The sequence below is a fragment of the Rhagoletis zephyria genome, unplaced genomic scaffold, assembly GCF_001687245.7.
Source record: "Rhagoletis zephyria isolate East Lansing unplaced genomic scaffold, Rhagoletis_zephyria_1.1 Rzeph_scaffold_00104, whole genome shotgun sequence".
Taxonomy (NCBI): Eukaryota; Metazoa; Arthropoda; class Insecta; order Diptera; family Tephritidae; genus Rhagoletis; species Rhagoletis zephyria.
In genome coordinates, this window is record NW_016157188.1 from 465,453 (window position 1) to 484,143 (window position 18,691).

General features: G+C 35.1%; 7 protein-coding genes across 8 annotated transcripts; 5 read left to right on the forward strand and 2 right to left on the reverse strand.

Moving 5' to 3' along the window:
* The first annotated feature begins 1,572 nt into the window (after positions 1–1,572).
* Positions 1,573–4,147, forward strand: Mo25 (calcium binding protein Mo25). The gene has a single exon (XM_017633436.1). It carries the CDS (start codon positions 2,059–2,061, stop codon positions 3,079–3,081), a length of 1,023 nt encoding a protein of 340 aa, XP_017488925.1. The 5' UTR covers positions 1,573–2,058; the 3' UTR covers positions 3,082–4,147.
* An 819-nt stretch (positions 4,148–4,966) lies between these two features.
* Positions 4,967–5,938, reverse strand: Prosbeta6 (proteasome beta6 subunit). The gene is made up of 2 exons (XM_017633444.1): positions 5,721–5,938; positions 4,967–5,667 (listed from the first exon to the last, which is right to left on the reverse strand). The coding sequence occupies exons 1-2, from the start codon at positions 5,801–5,803 to the stop codon at positions 5,055–5,057; spliced, it is 696 nt and encodes a 231-aa protein (XP_017488933.1). The 5' UTR covers positions 5,804–5,938; the 3' UTR covers positions 4,967–5,054.
* A 245-nt stretch (positions 5,939–6,183) lies between these two features.
* On the reverse strand, positions 6,184–7,820 carry Su(P) (prostaglandin E synthase Su(P)). Its single transcript, XM_017633428.1, has 3 exons — positions 6,970–7,820; positions 6,483–6,889; positions 6,184–6,416 (listed from the first exon to the last, which is right to left on the reverse strand). Exons 1-3 carry the CDS (start codon positions 7,695–7,697, stop codon positions 6,328–6,330), a joined length of 1,224 nt encoding a protein of 407 aa, XP_017488917.1. The 5' UTR covers positions 7,698–7,820; the 3' UTR covers positions 6,184–6,327.
* Positions 7,821–7,907: 87 nt separating this feature from the next.
* On the forward strand, positions 7,908–9,399 carry LOC108377213 (parkin coregulated gene protein homolog). The gene is made up of 6 exons (XM_017633473.1): positions 7,908–8,008; positions 8,088–8,220; positions 8,280–8,350; positions 8,415–8,597; positions 8,668–8,858; positions 8,924–9,399. Exons 2-6 carry the CDS (start codon positions 8,167–8,169, stop codon positions 9,199–9,201), a joined length of 777 nt encoding a protein of 258 aa, XP_017488962.1. The 5' UTR covers positions 7,908–8,008; positions 8,088–8,166; the 3' UTR covers positions 9,202–9,399.
* A 650-nt stretch (positions 9,400–10,049) lies between these two features.
* On the forward strand, positions 10,050–11,570 carry LOC108377221 (protein anon-73B1). 2 transcript variants are annotated; one of them, XM_017633492.1, is made up of 4 exons: positions 10,050–10,325; positions 10,408–10,467; positions 11,121–11,279; positions 11,333–11,570. In XM_017633492.1, the coding sequence occupies exons 1-3, from the start codon at positions 10,146–10,148 to the stop codon at positions 11,178–11,180; spliced, it is 300 nt and encodes a 99-aa protein (XP_017488981.1). In that variant the 5' UTR covers positions 10,050–10,145; the 3' UTR covers positions 11,181–11,279; positions 11,333–11,570. The 2 variants fall into 2 exon arrangements, with proteins under 2 accessions (XP_017488981.1, XP_017488973.1); XM_017633484.1 differs by lacking the exons at positions 10,050–10,325; positions 10,408–10,467 and adding an exon at positions 10,905–11,051.
* A 2,172-nt stretch (positions 11,571–13,742) lies between these two features.
* LOC108377015 (uncharacterized) lies at positions 13,743–14,396 on the forward strand. Its single transcript, XM_017633276.1, has 3 exons — positions 13,743–13,782; positions 13,872–14,099; positions 14,185–14,396. The coding sequence occupies exons 1-3, from the start codon at positions 13,743–13,745 to the stop codon at positions 14,304–14,306; spliced, it is 390 nt and encodes a 129-aa protein (XP_017488765.1). The 3' UTR covers positions 14,307–14,396.
* Positions 14,397–17,118: 2,722 nt separating this feature from the next.
* On the forward strand, positions 17,119–17,753 carry LOC108377236 (uncharacterized). Its single transcript, XM_017633502.1, has 2 exons — positions 17,119–17,258; positions 17,328–17,753. Exons 1-2 carry the CDS (start codon positions 17,219–17,221, stop codon positions 17,636–17,638), a joined length of 351 nt encoding a protein of 116 aa, XP_017488991.1. The 5' UTR covers positions 17,119–17,218; the 3' UTR covers positions 17,639–17,753.
* Positions 17,754–18,691: the final 938 nt, after the last annotated feature.

Consider the following 18,691-nt stretch of genomic DNA (forward strand, 5'->3'; position numbering starts at 1 on the left):
AAAAAGCAGGCGAAGTCGATAAGCGTGGTCCTTAGTGCTTCTGGTGCCACGGTCTTAGGGTTAGACGTGCGTGCGGAGAGATTTCGGGCGTTGTGTCGACCCTTCCTCCATGCTAAGCTGGTGTCTGCACGTCTGAGTTCAGCCGGGAGAGATAGCTGTTTATCGTTTACCACCACCCTTGATGGAGTTGAGCTAGGGTGCATCTGGTCCCTCCGGCAGTTCTGCTTCTTCAATGGAGATGAGCGAGGGGCGACCACCTGAGACGAACATGTCGCCTCCGGGTGCTGAGAGTCTACCGGACTATTGTTGACCGCCGCCCGGTATTTTGCTGCGTCGGATGGATGGTTTATGTATGGCTCGTTGTCGGGTTTGCGATCGTGCAGAGGTCGTCTGACGTATAAGGGGCGAATAGTTTAGAAACAGGGTGTTATAAGGGGGTTTGCACGATGGGAGGAACTGCTTCGATAGCAAGGTGTTTTGTTCTTTTACCGCCAGTATGTGGCTTTCTTTGTGAACGTTATGCTCGGACGACAGGAGATGGCAGCCTGTATCCATGCGTACAGCTGGATTCTGGCAGTTTTTTATGTTTCTCCACTGCGTATCGTCCATACCTATCTACCACACTGGCGCTGCGTAATTGGCCACTGACCGGCCTATCGCTTTATATGTTGTGAGCAGGGTGTCTTTGCTGGCTCTCCAGGTACTCCCGGCTAATGACTCGAGGATTTTGTTTCTGGAAAATGCTGTCGAACGTTACTCCCAAGATTTTGTCATGGTTGACCGTCAGCATGCTGCTGCCATCGACGTGGACGTAAAGTTCCAGAATAATCTATTTAGTCTACGTGGTGAGAAGTGAAATACCAGTTCTTGGTCGGAAGGCCCCACGTTGACAGATCTTGGACTTGTTGCGGGCCTTGTGATGAGGAACAGTTCGTTCCCACGACAGCCGGGTCTACATAACCGGAACGAGCTATATTTATATGGTGTCAAAAGCTGTCGCCTCAGAAATATTCCCCTAAAACGGCTTGGTCAAATTTCATGCTCTTAGAGCAACAACAACATGAGGAATATTTAAAAAATGGTTGTTGCGCGAGGAATCCAAAACGGTGCAAATATGTATGGCAACGCTTGTTCTTATATATTTCGACATTCGCAATCTCTGTCAGACTGGCAACTCTTATATGACAGCTGAAGGTGAAATTAGGCAAGAACGCAGAACTTATACTTAAACGCAGTCTGTATACGCAGAAATTCGTCGATTACTGGAGCCCTCAGTGTTGATTACTAGAGTATTGCCTTTTCATAAACTTACCCTTTCAACTACAATTTTTCATGCTATATTAGATGCTAGCTAAATATAAACTACTTATTTTTCAACAAAAAACCTTATTCGATAGCAAATTTCTAATATTTTTAACGTATTTAGAATAGGAACTTATAACTAGTTTACCATCTGTAAAACTGACGAAGTGGCAACCATCTATAGAAGGAAGAAATCAGCTGACACGGAAAAATCTATATTCCGCAGATTTCTGCGCTGGTAAGACACATCGTATCAGCTGACTCGGGTTTACGTACCGGTAGGTTTACGTTCTTGACTAATTTCACCTTAAAGATAAAAGTCAAAAGAAAACGAAAACTTTCCTTTTATTCAACTACACCCAAGAACGACAAAAGTAGAAAATTAACAGAATAAAAACTGGTAAAACCGATAAACCACACGTTCGGAGAGTAATTCCATTAAATTTGCAGAGCTGAAGAACAAATCGAACAACACAAACAACTTGCCCAGAATTGTGCGATTATTCCGGCAATAGTACAGCGAATAGCAATTAGTCGCGGAACGCGACGAGCCAATTACAACAACAGCAACAGCGAAAAGACACATCTACCATAGGAACAGTGGCAGCAGTAGTAAAACCGCAGTGCAGTTTCATAGCCAAACAGTTTTCGAGGAGCACAAGCGCACGCAACAGTCAAATAGTCAGGTGTGTCATTGCGAGAATATAAGGTGTGTGCAGTAAACCGGGTGTGAGCTATCAGTAAAGTGCCAACGTAATGCCCTTGTTTGGAAAATCACAAAAGACCCCCGCCGAATTGGTGCGGTCGCTCAAGGAGGCAATCAATGCCCTCGAAACGGGTGGGGATCGGAAGGCAGAAAAGGCACAAGAGGATGTTAGTAAAAATCTTGTTTCAATAAAGAATATGCTGTATGGCAGTAGTGACTCAGAACCGCCAGCTGATTATGTTGTTGCCCAGTTGTCACAAGAGCTTTACAATAGCAATCTGCTGTTGTTGCTCATACAGAATCTGCATCGCATAGATTTTGAAGGGAAAAAGCACGTTGCTCTTATATTCAATAATGTGTTGCGAAGACAGATTGGTACACGCTCGCCCACGGTGGAGTACATTTGTACAAAGCCCGAAATCCTATTTACGTTAATGGCTGGCTATGAGGACGCACATCCAGAAATCGCACTAAACTCCGGTACTATGTTGCGTGAGTGTGCACGATATGAAGCATTGGCTAAGATAATGCTACACTCAGATGAGTTCTTCAAGTTCTTCCGCTATGTAGAGGTGTCAACCTTCGATATTGCGTCAGATGCATTCTCCACTTTCAAGGAATTGCTGACACGCCACAAGCTGCTATGTGCTGAATTCCTCGAGGCCAACTATGACAAGTTCTTCACGCAACATTATCAACGATTGTTAAATTCGGAAAACTACGTAACTAGGCGACAAAGCCTGAAACTATTAGGCGAACTATTGCTTGATCGCCACAATTTCACCGTGATGACACGATACATATCGGAGCCGGAAAACCTGAAGCTCATGATGAATATGCTAAAAGAAAAGTCACGTAATATACAATTCGAGGCCTTCCACGTCTTCAAAGTGTTTGTAGCCAATCCGAATAAGCCCAAGCCCATATTAGATATCTTGCTCCGTAACCAATCTAAATTGGTTGACTTTCTGACCAATTTCCATACGGATCGTTCAGAAGATGAACAATTCAACGATGAAAAGGCGTATCTGATTAAACAGATAAAGGAACTGAAACCGCTGCCTGAAGCTTAGTAGCATAGAAGTCATCAAGGCCGAATCGCCAACCAGCATGTACAGCAACAAGAAAAACAGCTAAAACACAATTTCCAACAACTTCAGCAATCCCAAAGTTACCATCACCTTCACCGCCATTATCGGTGCTACCAACTTCATCCGTTCTGCCAATATAGAAATTATGAACAAACCATGATCAGCGGGTACTGAAAGATGATTTTAACTACAATTCAGCACGGCAGTAGGGTTTATATGAAGCATGAATGGATGAATGATTGATAATATAGCGGCATCAGTGGTAAACGAGCAGTGTGTGTTTTAAATAAAGAAAGAAAGTAGTCATTAGTCAACACCTAAAAACATAGTTATCTAGGACAGAAGTAAATATGCAAATTAAATTCAATGATTTTCATATACATACATATTTTATTTCAAAAAATTATACCTCGGCTAAGATAAAACAACAAATCGATTATCCACACTAACCGAATCTTGCTGCGTTATTTGCGAGCAATAAGTGTATGTCCGCTTGACCAAATTTTCAAGGATAAGGTGTACTACTACGAACCCTTTAACTCTCCTGACTTTGGAAAAGTTGGTGGCATAAAACAATATAGTAGGTACATACTTTTAAATAAAGTTTAAAATAATTAGAAATGCAATAGCGTGCTTGGTATAAAATATTTGGGCTTGATTGAAGTAAAAAATAATAATAATCGTGGATAAAAACAAACAAAATATACATTTATAAAAAATCAAATTATTAAATAGGATAATGATAAAAACACAATACGACTTACATACAGACATATGTGAAAGCAACTTTATAAAGCGGCTTACGATTGACACTTTTGTTTTTGTTCTTTGTCATTGTTTTGTATGTTTGTTCATTTTACTATGTTTAGGAATGCAATTCAAATAAAACTAGTTATAAACTGCGAAAAAGTTATATATATTGCCTTCTTTTAAATTTTTCGACCTTAAAATAAGAGTAGAGGAGCAGCTGAGTGGGGTGAGCGAGTGCGGGACATGATTGCAACATGTCTATGCCGCCCTAAATAACATAATCAAATGCATAATACAGCAAAGAAAATAATATGAAAAAAATTTAAACACACACGACACACATACGCATGAAATATACAACGTACATACACCTAAGCATACATACATATATAAATATATAGTATATAACGATTACAACCCTACATGCATATACTATTACTATTATAATAAACAAAAAAAATTATTTATATTATGCCTAAAACTGAATGAAAAATTAAACAAAAACTCTAAATAAACAATGCGGTTAGCAGAAAACCCTCAAATGTTTTTTTTTACTCTTTTACCAATCAACGCATATTGAAACTTAATAGTTGGAATCACGTAATACGGCAAGTCCAAAGACGATAAGAGAATCGACCAAATATATGCAAATATGTATGTATGTACATATATGCATACGTGGTTATACATACATGCATACAAACATATTTAAGTAGAAGATAGCTTATATCTTTTGCGATGGCAGAAGTTGACTAATTCAGGGGTATGTAAACGCCGATATGTGATTCTTGGTTGTTGTTAAACGAATGGGGAAAAAGCAAAAACTAAAAACTGCTACCGGACTTCCATAGTGCTTGAGTGCACATTAGTATTACGATCAGGATTGAAATGGAGTATTGTGAAACGTTTAGAGAAGAATAAACATAAATACTCAAACCCTTTCGGAAAGCATCACTAGAAAAGAAATAACAGCTGAATAGCCTCCTCACGGCAGTCGGATTTACGCTACCAGTGGGAATCAAATCAGTTTCTCCCCTCAGCAGTATTCCGCAAGATTTGATTTTTGATATTAGATCACTTCAAAAGAGCAGCAACACAAAATAAATTTAAGTTTCCTATTTAAATAAATGTTTGTATTCAAAATTATAGATTTATTATTAATTAAAAAGTTTTGAGAAACAAAAATTACCAAACCCTTTACTAATTTAATCTTTACGTAACTGCACTTCCTCTTCGATAACACCATCTTTGGTGATGACTTTTAAAAGTACCGAATCGCCAGTGTATATATCACGTTCTGCTGCTGAAATAAAAGCATCCTTAGCTACTTCCTTGGCTTTCTCCAACGACACTTTGGGTTTGTTTTTTACATCCTTATCTTTACCGCCGATTTGATTATCCAACACTGGCTGCAGTAGGGTGCCAGCTGAACCACCGGCACGATATGTGGTGCGCTCGCAGTGTCCAATAGGATCATATGAATAAACTACACCCTTGCCTTCGGTGTCTAGCCCAGCCAATACATTCGATACATAGTATGGGAAGAAGCGTCTGTTGTACATGAGAATGGACAACATTTGGGCAACGGCTTCTGTAGACATGGTTTTCAAGTGTAGATGTTCGTACATTTGCATACGAGCATTTACCAAACTGGTAAGCGCCAAGGTATCGCACCAACATCCCGTTGAAGCGAGTACAGTTTTCTCAGACAATTGAAATAATTTGTTTTGTTTGCGTGTGTGGATGGTGTATCCACTGCTTAAGCGAGTATCTGCAGCAATCACTACATAGTCCTCGCCGGCAATGGCCACAATAGATCTGAAATTGACAATGCGCTTCAGCGTGAATTTTGGAAATGTTTCTATACATACCCTCCATTCGATTCGTAAGGTGAAAAATCTTGATGCTGTGCGCCGGGCACTTGATATTCAGGAAACGATTGAATTTTATGCATGATTAGTCAAAGCAAAATACGTATTTTCGTTGTTTCCAAAAATGTTGTTTCGCCAAGTGATTTGCAGAAATTCTCCGTAGAATGACGTTTATTAAATTTATTTGACAGCTCTTGTGCAATGCTGCCACATTTTTTATTTGCACCAGCCAGCGGCAGACCGTCGATGTTACCAGAGTAAAATAATGTATTTTTAAGAACGTAATTTTGAATTTAGTAAAGGGCGAAGCTACAGTAAATAACGGGTCTAATTAGAAATTAATAAAAACTGCTTTAAAATTAAATAGTAGTGTTGTCCATGGACTTAAAGTATAGGCGGTCTTACTGGGAAATAGTAGCATTGGGTATGATGCATCAACATTTTCTTTACCCTCTCCAAACTCATTTTGAAAGAAAATCGTATTTAAGCTTTAAAATTTGTATACTGACTTGAAATATTTAATATATACACGTTCAAATGTTATAGGTACTTTTAAAAAATAATTAACAAACAAAATAATTTAAGATTTTAAGAAGCGCCTGTAGTACTAAGCATGGAGTGGAACCAAATCTGTTCGTCTTATTAAATCGCCGCGATTTTTATCAACCAATTCTCTTACATTTGTGTACCAAACGCCTGCAGATAAAAAATAAACGAAATTTTAATAATAACGACTCTAGTTAGCATTAACGAATATCTTACCAATTTTAGTATTTTTCATGCAATCCCCAAAAGCTTCACATCCTTCCATACTGTTAAGTACTCCGAAAACTGCTAGATCTGCAAGATTTGGCTGCTTACCTCCCATAAATTTTTGCTTGCGCTTCTCCAGCTCGTTAGTCCACTTATTTAGTGCGTCATATATATGTGATCGCACATCGTCGGAAAGGCCATGTCGGCGCTTCAACATCTTACTTATACCCCACATTGCAACAGCACCTACGTTAACCATTAAGTTACGTTCCCATTTGGGAAAGTAAATATCCCATTCTCCAGCCTTCGAGAACCATTCAAAGGTTTCACGGGCTTCGGCTAAAGTGCGGTAGCAATTGGGCGATATTAGATGCACGAGGTGGGAATCCGCCCATGTGCGCCATTTACGCTCGTTTCTAAAACAAGAATGCAAATTAGTTAAATAGATAAATTGTAGTTATTCCCCTTGACTTAGTTATCGCATCTAGATACTTACTCCTGCATGTCTTGAGTTACATTCTTTGGAGTTTTATCTTGATACATTAGGAAATATTTGTTTAGTATGTCAAGCCGTTTTTTAGAGTCGTCATCGAAAAAGGATATTGCAGGGTAGAAACTTGCAAGATATCCTATATCGGTATCCTTGTCATTTAAGTAAGAAGCCAATAGCGAGATGATAGCGCTGGAGTCTGTCATCTGTATATAACGTCCATCGCCTTGTTGCACCAATATCATAGGAACTTTCTTTTGGTCGGACCATTTGATATCTTGTCGCAATACTGCATCCACTTCAACCACTGAATACGATATGCCCATGTAATCGAGGAAAGCTCGTACCTTGCAACAGAACGGACACGTTTGGTATTGAAATAGTATTATATTCAAATCGGAATCATCAAGTGGATTAACGTATTTCTTGGTTATCCTGACATCGGGTAGCTTCCTTAGAACTTTCGGCGGTATGCGTTCATGTTCCATATGCGAATTCTTGTCCCTCCAATTTCCATATATTGAATATGCCGTACCAGAAGCAGCACCAATGCCTGCACCAATAAGTGCTAACTTAAATGTACTTGTGCCTTGTGATTTCGGCGTAACAGGCGAGCCATAATGTCTGCAGGGTGGCCCAAATGAGCGATATAAAGGCAACGTGTTCCTGACGTTTGGGCGCGATCCACAATGTGTCCCCAAGTGCCGACTAATTGCAGCTCGTAGAGTTGACATTGTTGTTGATTTTATCACCACAATGTGTTACTTAATACCCGGCGGAAAGATTTGCTGAAACCACAATTAATCTCGAACTGGCCTTCCCATCGATCAGCTGCTCTACGGCCCTTGGTGATGCCACTGCAGTTATGTCAATCGGTGACATTTAAAGAAAAACTCATTCACCATAATTTGGAGGTATTTGAAGTTTATTTAATTTACAATTTTGGAATTAAAATTAAAATAATTGCCAAAAAGAAGCAGTAACGTTTATTTTTCCATTTATTCCAGTTAGCTCTTATTTTAGACAGTAAATACACACTTCCAGTGTCAGTAACAAAATTTTCTAAGGGCATTTATCTTAAATTTTCTAACACAACAGTTTCGGCATTTTTTTTTTAATTTCAGTAAGAAAATAACGTAGGGAAATCCAAATAAAGCATCGACGGGCTGATCAAGACTTATATTCATTAAGGACACGCAAAAAATGCACATATCAGGAAAGGAATGTCGTAACTTTTTGTATCGTGGAAAAAAGTTTGTAAGGATTATAAATAGTATCAAATTCAATCTTTAATTTTTTAAACATTTATTTCCAAGCCCCCACGTGCGGTTCCTGCCTTTACATATCAGGCGCTGCAAAAAAATACCATAGTGGAATCACCACCAAGGTGAGCTTGATCGGTTCTACATAACTTATGAAATGCAAATTCTTTTCGTTTAATGTTCGCAAAGGATATATTTATATAAAAAAAGGCCTGTAAAAGAGACACTTTTCAAAATGTATTTTCGTCGTGGTGATATACCAGTAGCCAAAGGGATTAAGGGCAGTGGAAAGGGTACTTCAGGAACAGTCAAATGGTTTTGTGATCCAAAGGAACTCGATTACTGTTACTATTTGCCAATATTTGTAGATGGGTATGTAATGGCTCATAATAAAGATATATATATTTTTTTAAGATTTTATAATTATATATTTTAAATTTAGTTTAGCAGATATTGATGTCGACATACGTTTATTGGCACAAGAAGCTGCCATGGATTTAATACTGAAAGCACCACACAAAATATTACCGGTACTACCAAAGCTTATTCTTCCATTGAAAAGGGCATTCAATACGCGTGATAAGCGAATTATTATATCAGCTCTAAAAGTACTACAGACTATGGTTTTAGTTGGTAGGTTAAGCACTTTAGAACAACAATATAACCGAAAATGTTTAAACAAATTTTATTCATTATAGGACCATGTGTTGGACAAGCTCTTGTGCCATACTATCGCCAACTTTTAGCTGTTTGTAATTTGTATAAGAACATTAATGTTAATCTTGGCTCAGGTGTGGACCCTGACCGTAGTCGCCGCATTGGAGATGTAATTGAAGATACGCTTTCATTGCTAGAAACTTGTGGCGGACCAAACGCATTTATCAACATTAAATACATGATTCCAACTTACGAGAGTAGTACCCATCCGATATGTGACAAGTCGGCAGATAAATCTGGTGTTGAGGCAACCATATGAAATAGGCTTGAATTGAGTATTAGTAGTAATAGAGGTTTACCATCAAGCCGGAACTTATAAAGTTTAACCTCTACGTACAAACTTATACACGTTCATAAGTATCTTCAAATACATTACAAATTTAAGTAATAATATTTTCGAAATTTAGCAGCTGTTGTATTCTTCATTACTACAATGGATGTAAAATTTAAGGGACAGTTTAAATTTCAGTCCTGCTTGTTTTAGGCTGATTAAAATAGATTAGTAGTTTGACATTATATATTATTTACATATACACATATATTTGATGCTCTTATTGCCAGGCATAACTGTAATGTATCGAAAAACAGACAAATTCAAAATTAAGAACCGTTAAGTATTCAGATTTTTATTTCGATAAATAAGCTTTTGCAAGTTTGTTGTAAAAAGTAGACTTTTGAAAACAAGACTTAATTTATATTAATTTAATAAAAATGCTTGACCGGATACGCATGTAAACAAAATTATGGCTACCAAATCGTGAATGCTCCGGTTTGGACCTGAGATGGGTTAAACTGACCGGAAGCCCTTTTGTTTTTTAAATGGGACTATGCCTTTATGGGACTATGCAGATTTGGATTCTGGTTCGAACTTCCGGTCAGTTTAATCCATTTGCGGTCGAAACCGGAAACCGGAAGAAAAAACATTTCCCTCCATATTAGAAGGTGTGGACGGGTGGTAAGGGACACCCTATATAATTTGATTACTCAGAGCTCAATATATAAAAAGTGCTAAAAACATTTAAGAGATTTTGAAAAAAAAACACATTTATGTTTATCTCGCTTCAACCCTATACCCATGGGTTAATGAAAACTATTGTAGTTGATTTGCTTGCATCAAGTAAGAAGAAGCACGCTATGTATTAAAAAATTTCGCTTGTATACAAACAAATTTGTAAATAACTAAACAAGTATTAATTTTCAACAATGAGCACAAATACTTTCGGAAATGGTTTAGGATTAGACAAATATAGTAGTGAAGATTTCTTCAATATGCTTTTGCGTTATGGATTATTTGCAGGAGCTATATTTCAGCTTTTTTGCATCGGAGCATCGATTTTCCTACCGCCAACTTGCGAAGAGTCAATTTGTGCAGAGGCAAATGTGGTATAGAATCAAAAGTGCATTAATAAAATGCTATTTATGTATGTACGTACAAATAAATTATAACTTTTACTTTTTACCAAAGGACTGCAAGGTTCACGGCGAAACGGCCAATAATATACGACAACAACAACGGTTGCACAAAGTACGCAAGCAGGAAAAAAAGAAAAGGCGCTGATTTCAGCTTCTCCAACATACCTACATATATATATACAAACATGCACAAATATGCTGTTAAATAATATAATTATTTAGATTAATAACATGTCAATATGCTTCGAATTATTTAATATGTATATTTAATTAGAGTATAGATTTATTTGCTGATTATATGCTTGACATATTTGCTGATCATGCAAATTAAAATGCTGCATTTACCTGTTCAATACGCTAATAATATTCCAGTATGTATTTACACGTGTAAGCTTCTTATCTGCATTTGTTAATAAACTAACCGTACACAGTAGAATGCAACTGATTCATTAAACAAATTACTGGTACTGTGGGACCGACGCCAATTTCATTAGTTGACGAAAACGGCGTCAAGCGTATGTTTATTGCTTATTAGCAAACGACACAACAAAAATATAATTTTAGCTCATTTTGTAAATTACCACTTTTAAGAAAACGAGTTTAGTGTTTTTATGTTCATCGCACGTACTAGTTTTATTTCAAATATGCGCTTCTTTGCACTGTTATTACTAATATTAAAAGGAGATGCATCGATTTGTAGGTCAAATTAAAATGTATATATATAAACAAATATATATGTATGTACATATTCCTTCTTTTTTGAAGTTATTGCTTGCAACGATGAACAAACCACTGATTGCGGTATCGTATCTGATTGTGTGGTAGAAAACACAAAAATTTGCGCAATGGGCAAGCAAACTGTTTGCTTCAGATATTTTGAATCTATGTGTCATCTAAAGTATGAGGAATGCAAAAAACAACAAGGTTTGTATCTCATTTTAATCGTGTTTTTAATGAAAGTTAATCCTCATTTACAGAGTACATCGTTTTTTTGGACGTATACTGTGACAACCCAGCTTTTATGTGTAGTAAAGAAGATGAAGATTTTGATTGAGTGATTAAAAGGAGCTCAAATATATTTATATGTATCTACATGTATCTACTTCGTTAGTGTATAAGCGCACCGCTCAAGAATTTTTGTAACTGCATATGTATGTGTGTTTGTATATGCACACAAGTAATTTATGCAAATAAACACGTTTTGAGATAATCTTATCTGATGCGGATATGAATTCGTGGGAGCCCTTTAATTTCTACATATGTTCTATATTTATTGTTGGCAAACAAGGAGATCACTTAAAAAAAAGAATACAAAAAAATAGTGGTAATTGTACGAAGTCCACCAATACTAAATCTCTTCTTAAACTATATGTAATGACTTTTCGTATTTTCTACCATAAAAAATTTGCATGAAAAAGGTCTTACCAATTGAAGTTCCAAGAATCTCTGCCACTAGGAAAACGTACTCGCACACAAACTGGCAGTCTCAATCATATTCGTGAAAACATGGCTTGTACTGATTTAAAGTACAGTCTATTTCATAGATTTGATCTCTATTAACAACTGCTTTTTTCTCCAGATTTCTTCTTTTTTATTCTACTAGTTTTTAATTTAAAAATCATCTACAAAAACAAAAAAAAAAAAAAAATAGGGTCACATTAGAATCTTGCATGAATTCAAAATTTATAATTTTTACTAGGATTCTGTATGTACATATGTCGATATTCCCTTTGAATAAATTAGCTTCAGTATTTCGTATTTTTCTAAATTACCGTTACATGGGATGTGGGCGTGGTTATTGTCCGATTGTAAAAATTTTCAGCCGTTTGGTTTGTTGTACCAAGGTCAACAACTGTGCCAAGTTTGGGAGAAATTGGAGGAGCGGCTACCGAGATATACACACGTAATCATAGGTGGGCGTGGCTCATTTTCCAAAAATTTATAATATTCTTATTTCTCCTCTCAAAACCATTGTAAAATCAATTTTGAGTGAATAATCTCCAGTACCGTTATATGGGAGGTAGGCGTGGTTATTGTCCGATTTTGCTCATTTTCAAAACCATCCGTCCTACGCTGAAAAGAAGTACACATACCAAGTTTTGTTAAGATATCTAAATTTTTACTCGAGTTATCGTGTGCACAGACGGGCAGACGGACGGACAGACAGTCACCGCTTAATCGATTAATTTTTCCATCCTGATCATTTATGTGTAAATTTCTCTATATCTATCTCGACTCGTTTCGCCTGTTACAAACAACCGTTATGTGAAAAAATCTATAATACCCTTGTGCACAAGTGCGCTCGGGTATAAAAAGTCTCTCAGTGCAAAAGTCCCTATTTGATAGTTTTTCGGATATGTGAATTTTCACATTTTCTCTTAGATACACCATTATACTAAAGTTCAAAACTATGTCTTAAAACGGCGGGTGTTTTTAGCATTCTTAAAAAGCTCAGTTAGCATTTTCTTTAAAAGTTCTAATGGGGCTTTTTGCTTTACTGGTGACGATTTGTAGGTATATTGAATATCACTTCTTACATTAGGACGGATCAAATTTTTTTTGTACTTTGTTTCGGCGATTGACGTATTCTACTGGCAATTCTGAATAAAAAAGTTCCGGTAAATTTAGTTTTAAAACGTATTTTGAGCCTTCTTATTTCTAATTTTAGTTATTAGTTATTACTATTTAAGAATAAATTAAGAATTTGAGGGGGTTAGAAGAACTTTGAAAACAGTTTCGTGAATTATTCGGCCAGCTCTACGACCTGTAGATACTAGGTCACTTAAAAAGTTCATGAATTTTTTTATTTAGTGACACTGTGTTATTTTAAATTTATCGCAAAGGTGGTATCTCAATGAAAATCCCATACGGATTTGGTTTAGTTGCGATCATTGGATCATGAACAAATTATCGGTACTGCTAAATTTGTATATGAACATTGGAGTCGGTTGAATTTCTTGCTTAAAAATTACTTGTTTATGAATAAGCCCATAACCCTTTTCCACTTTGCTTAACAACTATAACAAGAAAGACTTGGACAAAAAAAAATAATAGGAAGCCAACCAAGGCCTGATGATAGCTCTGTCCTCTGGTTAACATGTTTTGATTATGTTTGTATCAGTTTTCAGCAATTATTATTCTTTGTTTAAGGAAAAATAGCTGACAAATAACTTTGACGTTATGACAGGAAATGGGCGATATTTAAATTTTTTTCCCGTGTATGATAACTGATAACGATAATAGGTGAGACATCGGTTAGCAGCGTAATTAAAATAATTTTTGAATGTAGTTATTATTCAGCCGCGCTCCAAAGCCTACGTTCATATACACACATACACATGCACATACTTACAAAACTAAGTGCAATAGTTTAACAGAACCTCGAAGATGGTCTCACTGGCAAATGGATTTTTTCTGCTATTAGTTTGTTTGTAAAATAAATTTACATATTTAATTGCTTCTAATTTTTTTGTTAGAAATCAAACTAAATTGGTACATGAAATTTCTAACTTATAGGCTCGCTCAACAGTTGCGTGGAGTTTTGCGCCAACGCTGCCAATATACCACAACCGCCTGCAAAAAAGGTTACTTCGCCTATTGAACCGCAACCTTGCGAAGCAGTGAGCAAATGCGGTGTGGATGCAAATACCGAGCCTGTATGCCGTTATGATGACAATGAGGGCTGCGTACGGAAATATGAGTCATTATGCCATTTGAAAATAGCAGCTTGTAAAGCTAAAAAGGGTAAGTAAAGCACAGTTTATCTCGTTTACACGTTGCGATAAACACGTAAAAATATTTGGATGTTTATATGTATGTATGTATACAGATTATACAGATTACAGCAACATCTACTGTTCAATGGAGACTTATTTGTGTGAAGAGGGTTACGGGCGTTGGACGATATTTTTTGGATATGAAAAAATTGTGGAAAACTTGAAGATAAAATAAATTAGCTGCTTAACGGTTATTAGTGCAGCAGCAATATGAGTGAGTGATAACGTGCAAATATATATACTTGTACATATGTATATAGACAGGTGTACGTAAGTACATACATATATAGTTGTCCATATTTTGTAATAGGTAATGTTTGCAATAAAAAAAAAATACTTAATTTATTTAAGAAAAATTCTTACTCATATGCAATTGTATGTATGTATGCTAAATACCCAAGAACTGAGGAAAACTTTTACACGGGTGAATAAACAATTGTTTGATATTATTTACGATCTAAATTTTATTTTGTTGATACAAGTAGTAACGGGTGATTTTTTTGAGGTTAGGATTTTCATGCATTAGTATTTGACAGATCACGTGGGATTTCAGACATGGTGTCAAAGAGAAAGATGCTCAGTATGCTTTGACATTTCATCATGAATAGACTTACTAACGAGCAACGCTTGCAAATCATTGAATTTTATTACCAAAATCAGTGTTCGGTTCGAAATGTGTTTCGCAAACCCAATTGCTGCGAACGGCGACGAATCGACATTTCACGGTCTTCAGCAACACTCTCAGAAACAGACGCAATATTCTCTTCTGTACGCACTGTACGCATTCGTGTGGTTGGTTTAATGTCCAATAAAGTAAACTGAGTGCGAAACTTGGTCACAATCGCATTAATTGTTTGCTCACTTGGTCGATTATGTAGACCATAAATCGGACGTAAAGCGAACCGAACACTGATTTTGGTAATAAAATTCAATGATTTGCAAGCGTTGCTCGTTAGTAAGTCTATTCATGATGAAATGTCAAAGCATACTGAGCATCTTTCTCTTTGACACCATGTCTGAAATCCCACGTGATCTGTCAAATACTAATGCATGAAAATCCTAACCTCAAAAAAATCACCCGTTAGTTTTTGGGCATGTTGTAGCCTAGATCATAAGCACACAATTTATATTTTAATTGTTAGGCTGCTTAGATATTCTGGTTCTCTATAATTGCAAAATCAGAGACCATAACTATTGTCAGGGCTATAATAAAAATGATGATGTAATGGGACGTATGCTTGCTTTGCTACGAATCGTACAGGATAGTACTATACAGAATTTCTAATTTTCGAATTAAACACCATGAGCCCTAATAACGTGAGCGAATTTTTTTTTACGGTTAAGGCTCGTTATATGTATATATGTATGTATACATATGTATATAGGTCAATCCATGTCATATCGACCAATGGTTGAAATGGAATTGATTTGGATTAATTTTGGTAAGAACTTTTCTTTTATCATATAAGTAACATAGTTTTGTCAAAGGAAAAAAATAATAATTTTTTTTTTTTAATATCTTAAAAACTATTATAGTTACAAATATAGTTTCAAAGCTGATATTTAGCGCCACAAAGAAAAAATAACAAAAAACTTGGAAAAATAAAAAATTACAAAGTTTCGAAGTGAAAAAATCGTTAAAGCAAAAACTTATAAAAATTTTTGGCACTACTTTTTCATGTTATTTTAAGAGAACTGAACTTTCAAACAAAAAATTTAAAGCAATGAATTTTTCAACTTTGAACAAATTTTTTTCATTAAAAATTGGAAAAATAAAAATATACAAAATTTCGAAGTAAAAAAATCGTAAAAGCAAGAACTTATAAAAATTTTTGGCACTACTTTTTTATGTTATTTTAAAGGAACTGAATTTTCAAACAAAAAATTTAAAGCAATGAATTTTTCAACTTTGAAACAATTTTTTTCATTAATTTCATTGAAATGTATTTTTAATGTAATGTTAGAAATAATTTGTTTTTTCAAAGTTCAAAAATTCATATAAAAAACCCCTTCTTGGAAATTTTAGGCAATAATTGATGTACAATGACTTACGCAAGTGTTCACGCGTTGATTTTTTTAAATATTCACAACGTTTTTCAAGTTAATTTTTTGTGGTTATTTTTCTATAAAAATATTGTCTAAGGTTTAGCCAAAACCAAACAAATCAGAGTTTGAAACTTTATACAAAATTTAGGAAAATTCAACAAATTTTGATCCAAATTTCGAGCCTTTTAATCCGAAGCTTTATAATATTTCTGAGTATGCTGTTTTATAGCCCAAATATATAGCAAATGTTGTAAAGATGCAGATTAAAAAGCTCGAAATTTTGATGAAAAATTGCGGAACTTTCCTAACTTTTGTATAAAGTTTGAAACTCTGATTTATATGGTTTTGGGCAAAACCTTGGACACTAACAAAAAAAATTTTAATTCAAATTCTATATATATATTTTTTTTTTCAAGTACCCTGGTTGCTATACTAAACCAACACCAAATGTAATTCTTACTGTAGAGAAAATATGTGAAATAAAACCGGGTTATTCGGCTTTTTCTTAATTTGAAAATGGAAAACATTGCCATTTTTCGAATGATTCGAAACCCGGTTTTCGAAAAAGGCGAATAATCGAACACCCTAGTAATTACAGGGAAAAAATATACTTTTTAGAGGAATGTATTTTAAACGTGATCCAGCTTCAAAATGTTGTGGTGGGAGTCATAAAATACGCTAAATTTTGTAATAAGCTTTAAATAATTGCAATTTTTTTTGGGAGGCATTGCTATTGTACATATGTATGTACTCATATAAATGCATTCTATGTACATATGCATATATACATTAAAAATGTTAATGGTAAATTATATTTAAATGGTTTTAGAACGTGCCCATCGGATAAGCTATTTATGAGAAAAATGCATTTCGTAGCATTCAAATCTAATATTTGTCACGTAGATAACATTAATAAAAATCACCACAAAGCAAAATTGCTTCTCATTTAGTAGCAGTGCGCCAGTTAGCGAGCTTTCACTTCCATATCAAATATCAACAAGTTCAGCTTACAAAATACTATTTTTGTGCTAGTAAGAAGAAATGCAGAGTCTTAAAATTTTCATTTGGTTATTGGTCGCATGTAAGCAACAAATAAAATGCTAAAGTGCTGTGCTTAACTACTAAATACTCTCTTAAAAAACATTTGCAGATTCAATAACATTAATAAACGCGCGCGCCATTGATGATGACTTGGCTGCACGCCTCGATGAGCTCGCTTCAAATTCTGAAAATGATGAGCGCTTCAATGAGATCAGCGATTTCGAGGACATTAATGAAGTTTACTTTCCCAAGCGACGACAAAAGTCGCAAAAAATTATTACACGCAACTGGGATGTGTCAACTAAAAGGCCGGCTGATGTTGAAGAATTGACCACGGAAATTGAGAAAGGCTTTGTCCATCCAATGGTTTCTACGATGTTCAGTTTTATGCGTGATGTCATGCGACAAGTTTTTCATTGATAATTCATAATTACGGGTTATCATCAGTGTATTAAGATGCCTAGATGAATTTATGATTATGTGTTAATTGTTGTGTTTGCGTAGCTCGTGAGTTAAGCTATTTTGTGATAGTGTGTTAAATACAAAAAAAAAAAACTACCGATTAGTTATTTAAAAGATAAACCGGAAATGAACACAATATTTTTATTTTAAGGAGGCTAAGTGTGCGGCGAGAGTCCTTATTAAGCTTTGGTGTACGATGGCTTTACAAAATTTTATTTTTAGGTGTACTCGGAAAAAATTTCGCACAGAATAAAAATATTCAGAAGTACATTTTCATCAAAATAAAAATTTTCTATCTCTCAATTTGACCGAAAATATTTTTAATCGAGTAAAAACTACTGACAACTCCCGCATCGTTACGCAGATATATACAAATGTATCAAAATATTTTACTACTACAAGAATTACTTCACGGTGATTTCAAAAATTGAATAGTTTTTTACCGGTTACCAATTAAAAAAACCGGTTTTATGTACTGGTTACCAGTTTAGAGAAAATCAAGTTTTTTTGGTAATGTCAAAAAAGAAATCAGTTTTTTTGTACCGGTTACCAATTTTGTAAAAACCGAAAATATTTTTTTTTTTATTGTTTAAAGAACGAAAACGTGTTCAAAATTTTACTAAACAAGTATTATTATTGTATTGTTCATGTTTTTTAAATACCGAATGATGAAATGGAGAAATCGGACATAAACCAAACCATTCTCATATAACGGTATTTATGAAAAAAAACGGCTAAAACTTCTGTACTTCGGCAATCACTAAATCAAAGTTGTCAAATTTTTATATGCACATGTATGTACATATGTATAAATTAATATTTCAGCAAGAAACTTGGTTTCATAAAAATTTGGAAAATGATCGTAGTAGATTCTTTCTATCTCAAAAAATCATAAAAAAATCTCTTCAAAACCTAGCACACATATTGTTTGTCGTATTTCTAAGAAAAGTGTAGGAAAATTTTGAAATCGCCGATAATATTAAAAAAAAAATGGGCGTGACCACTTCGCGT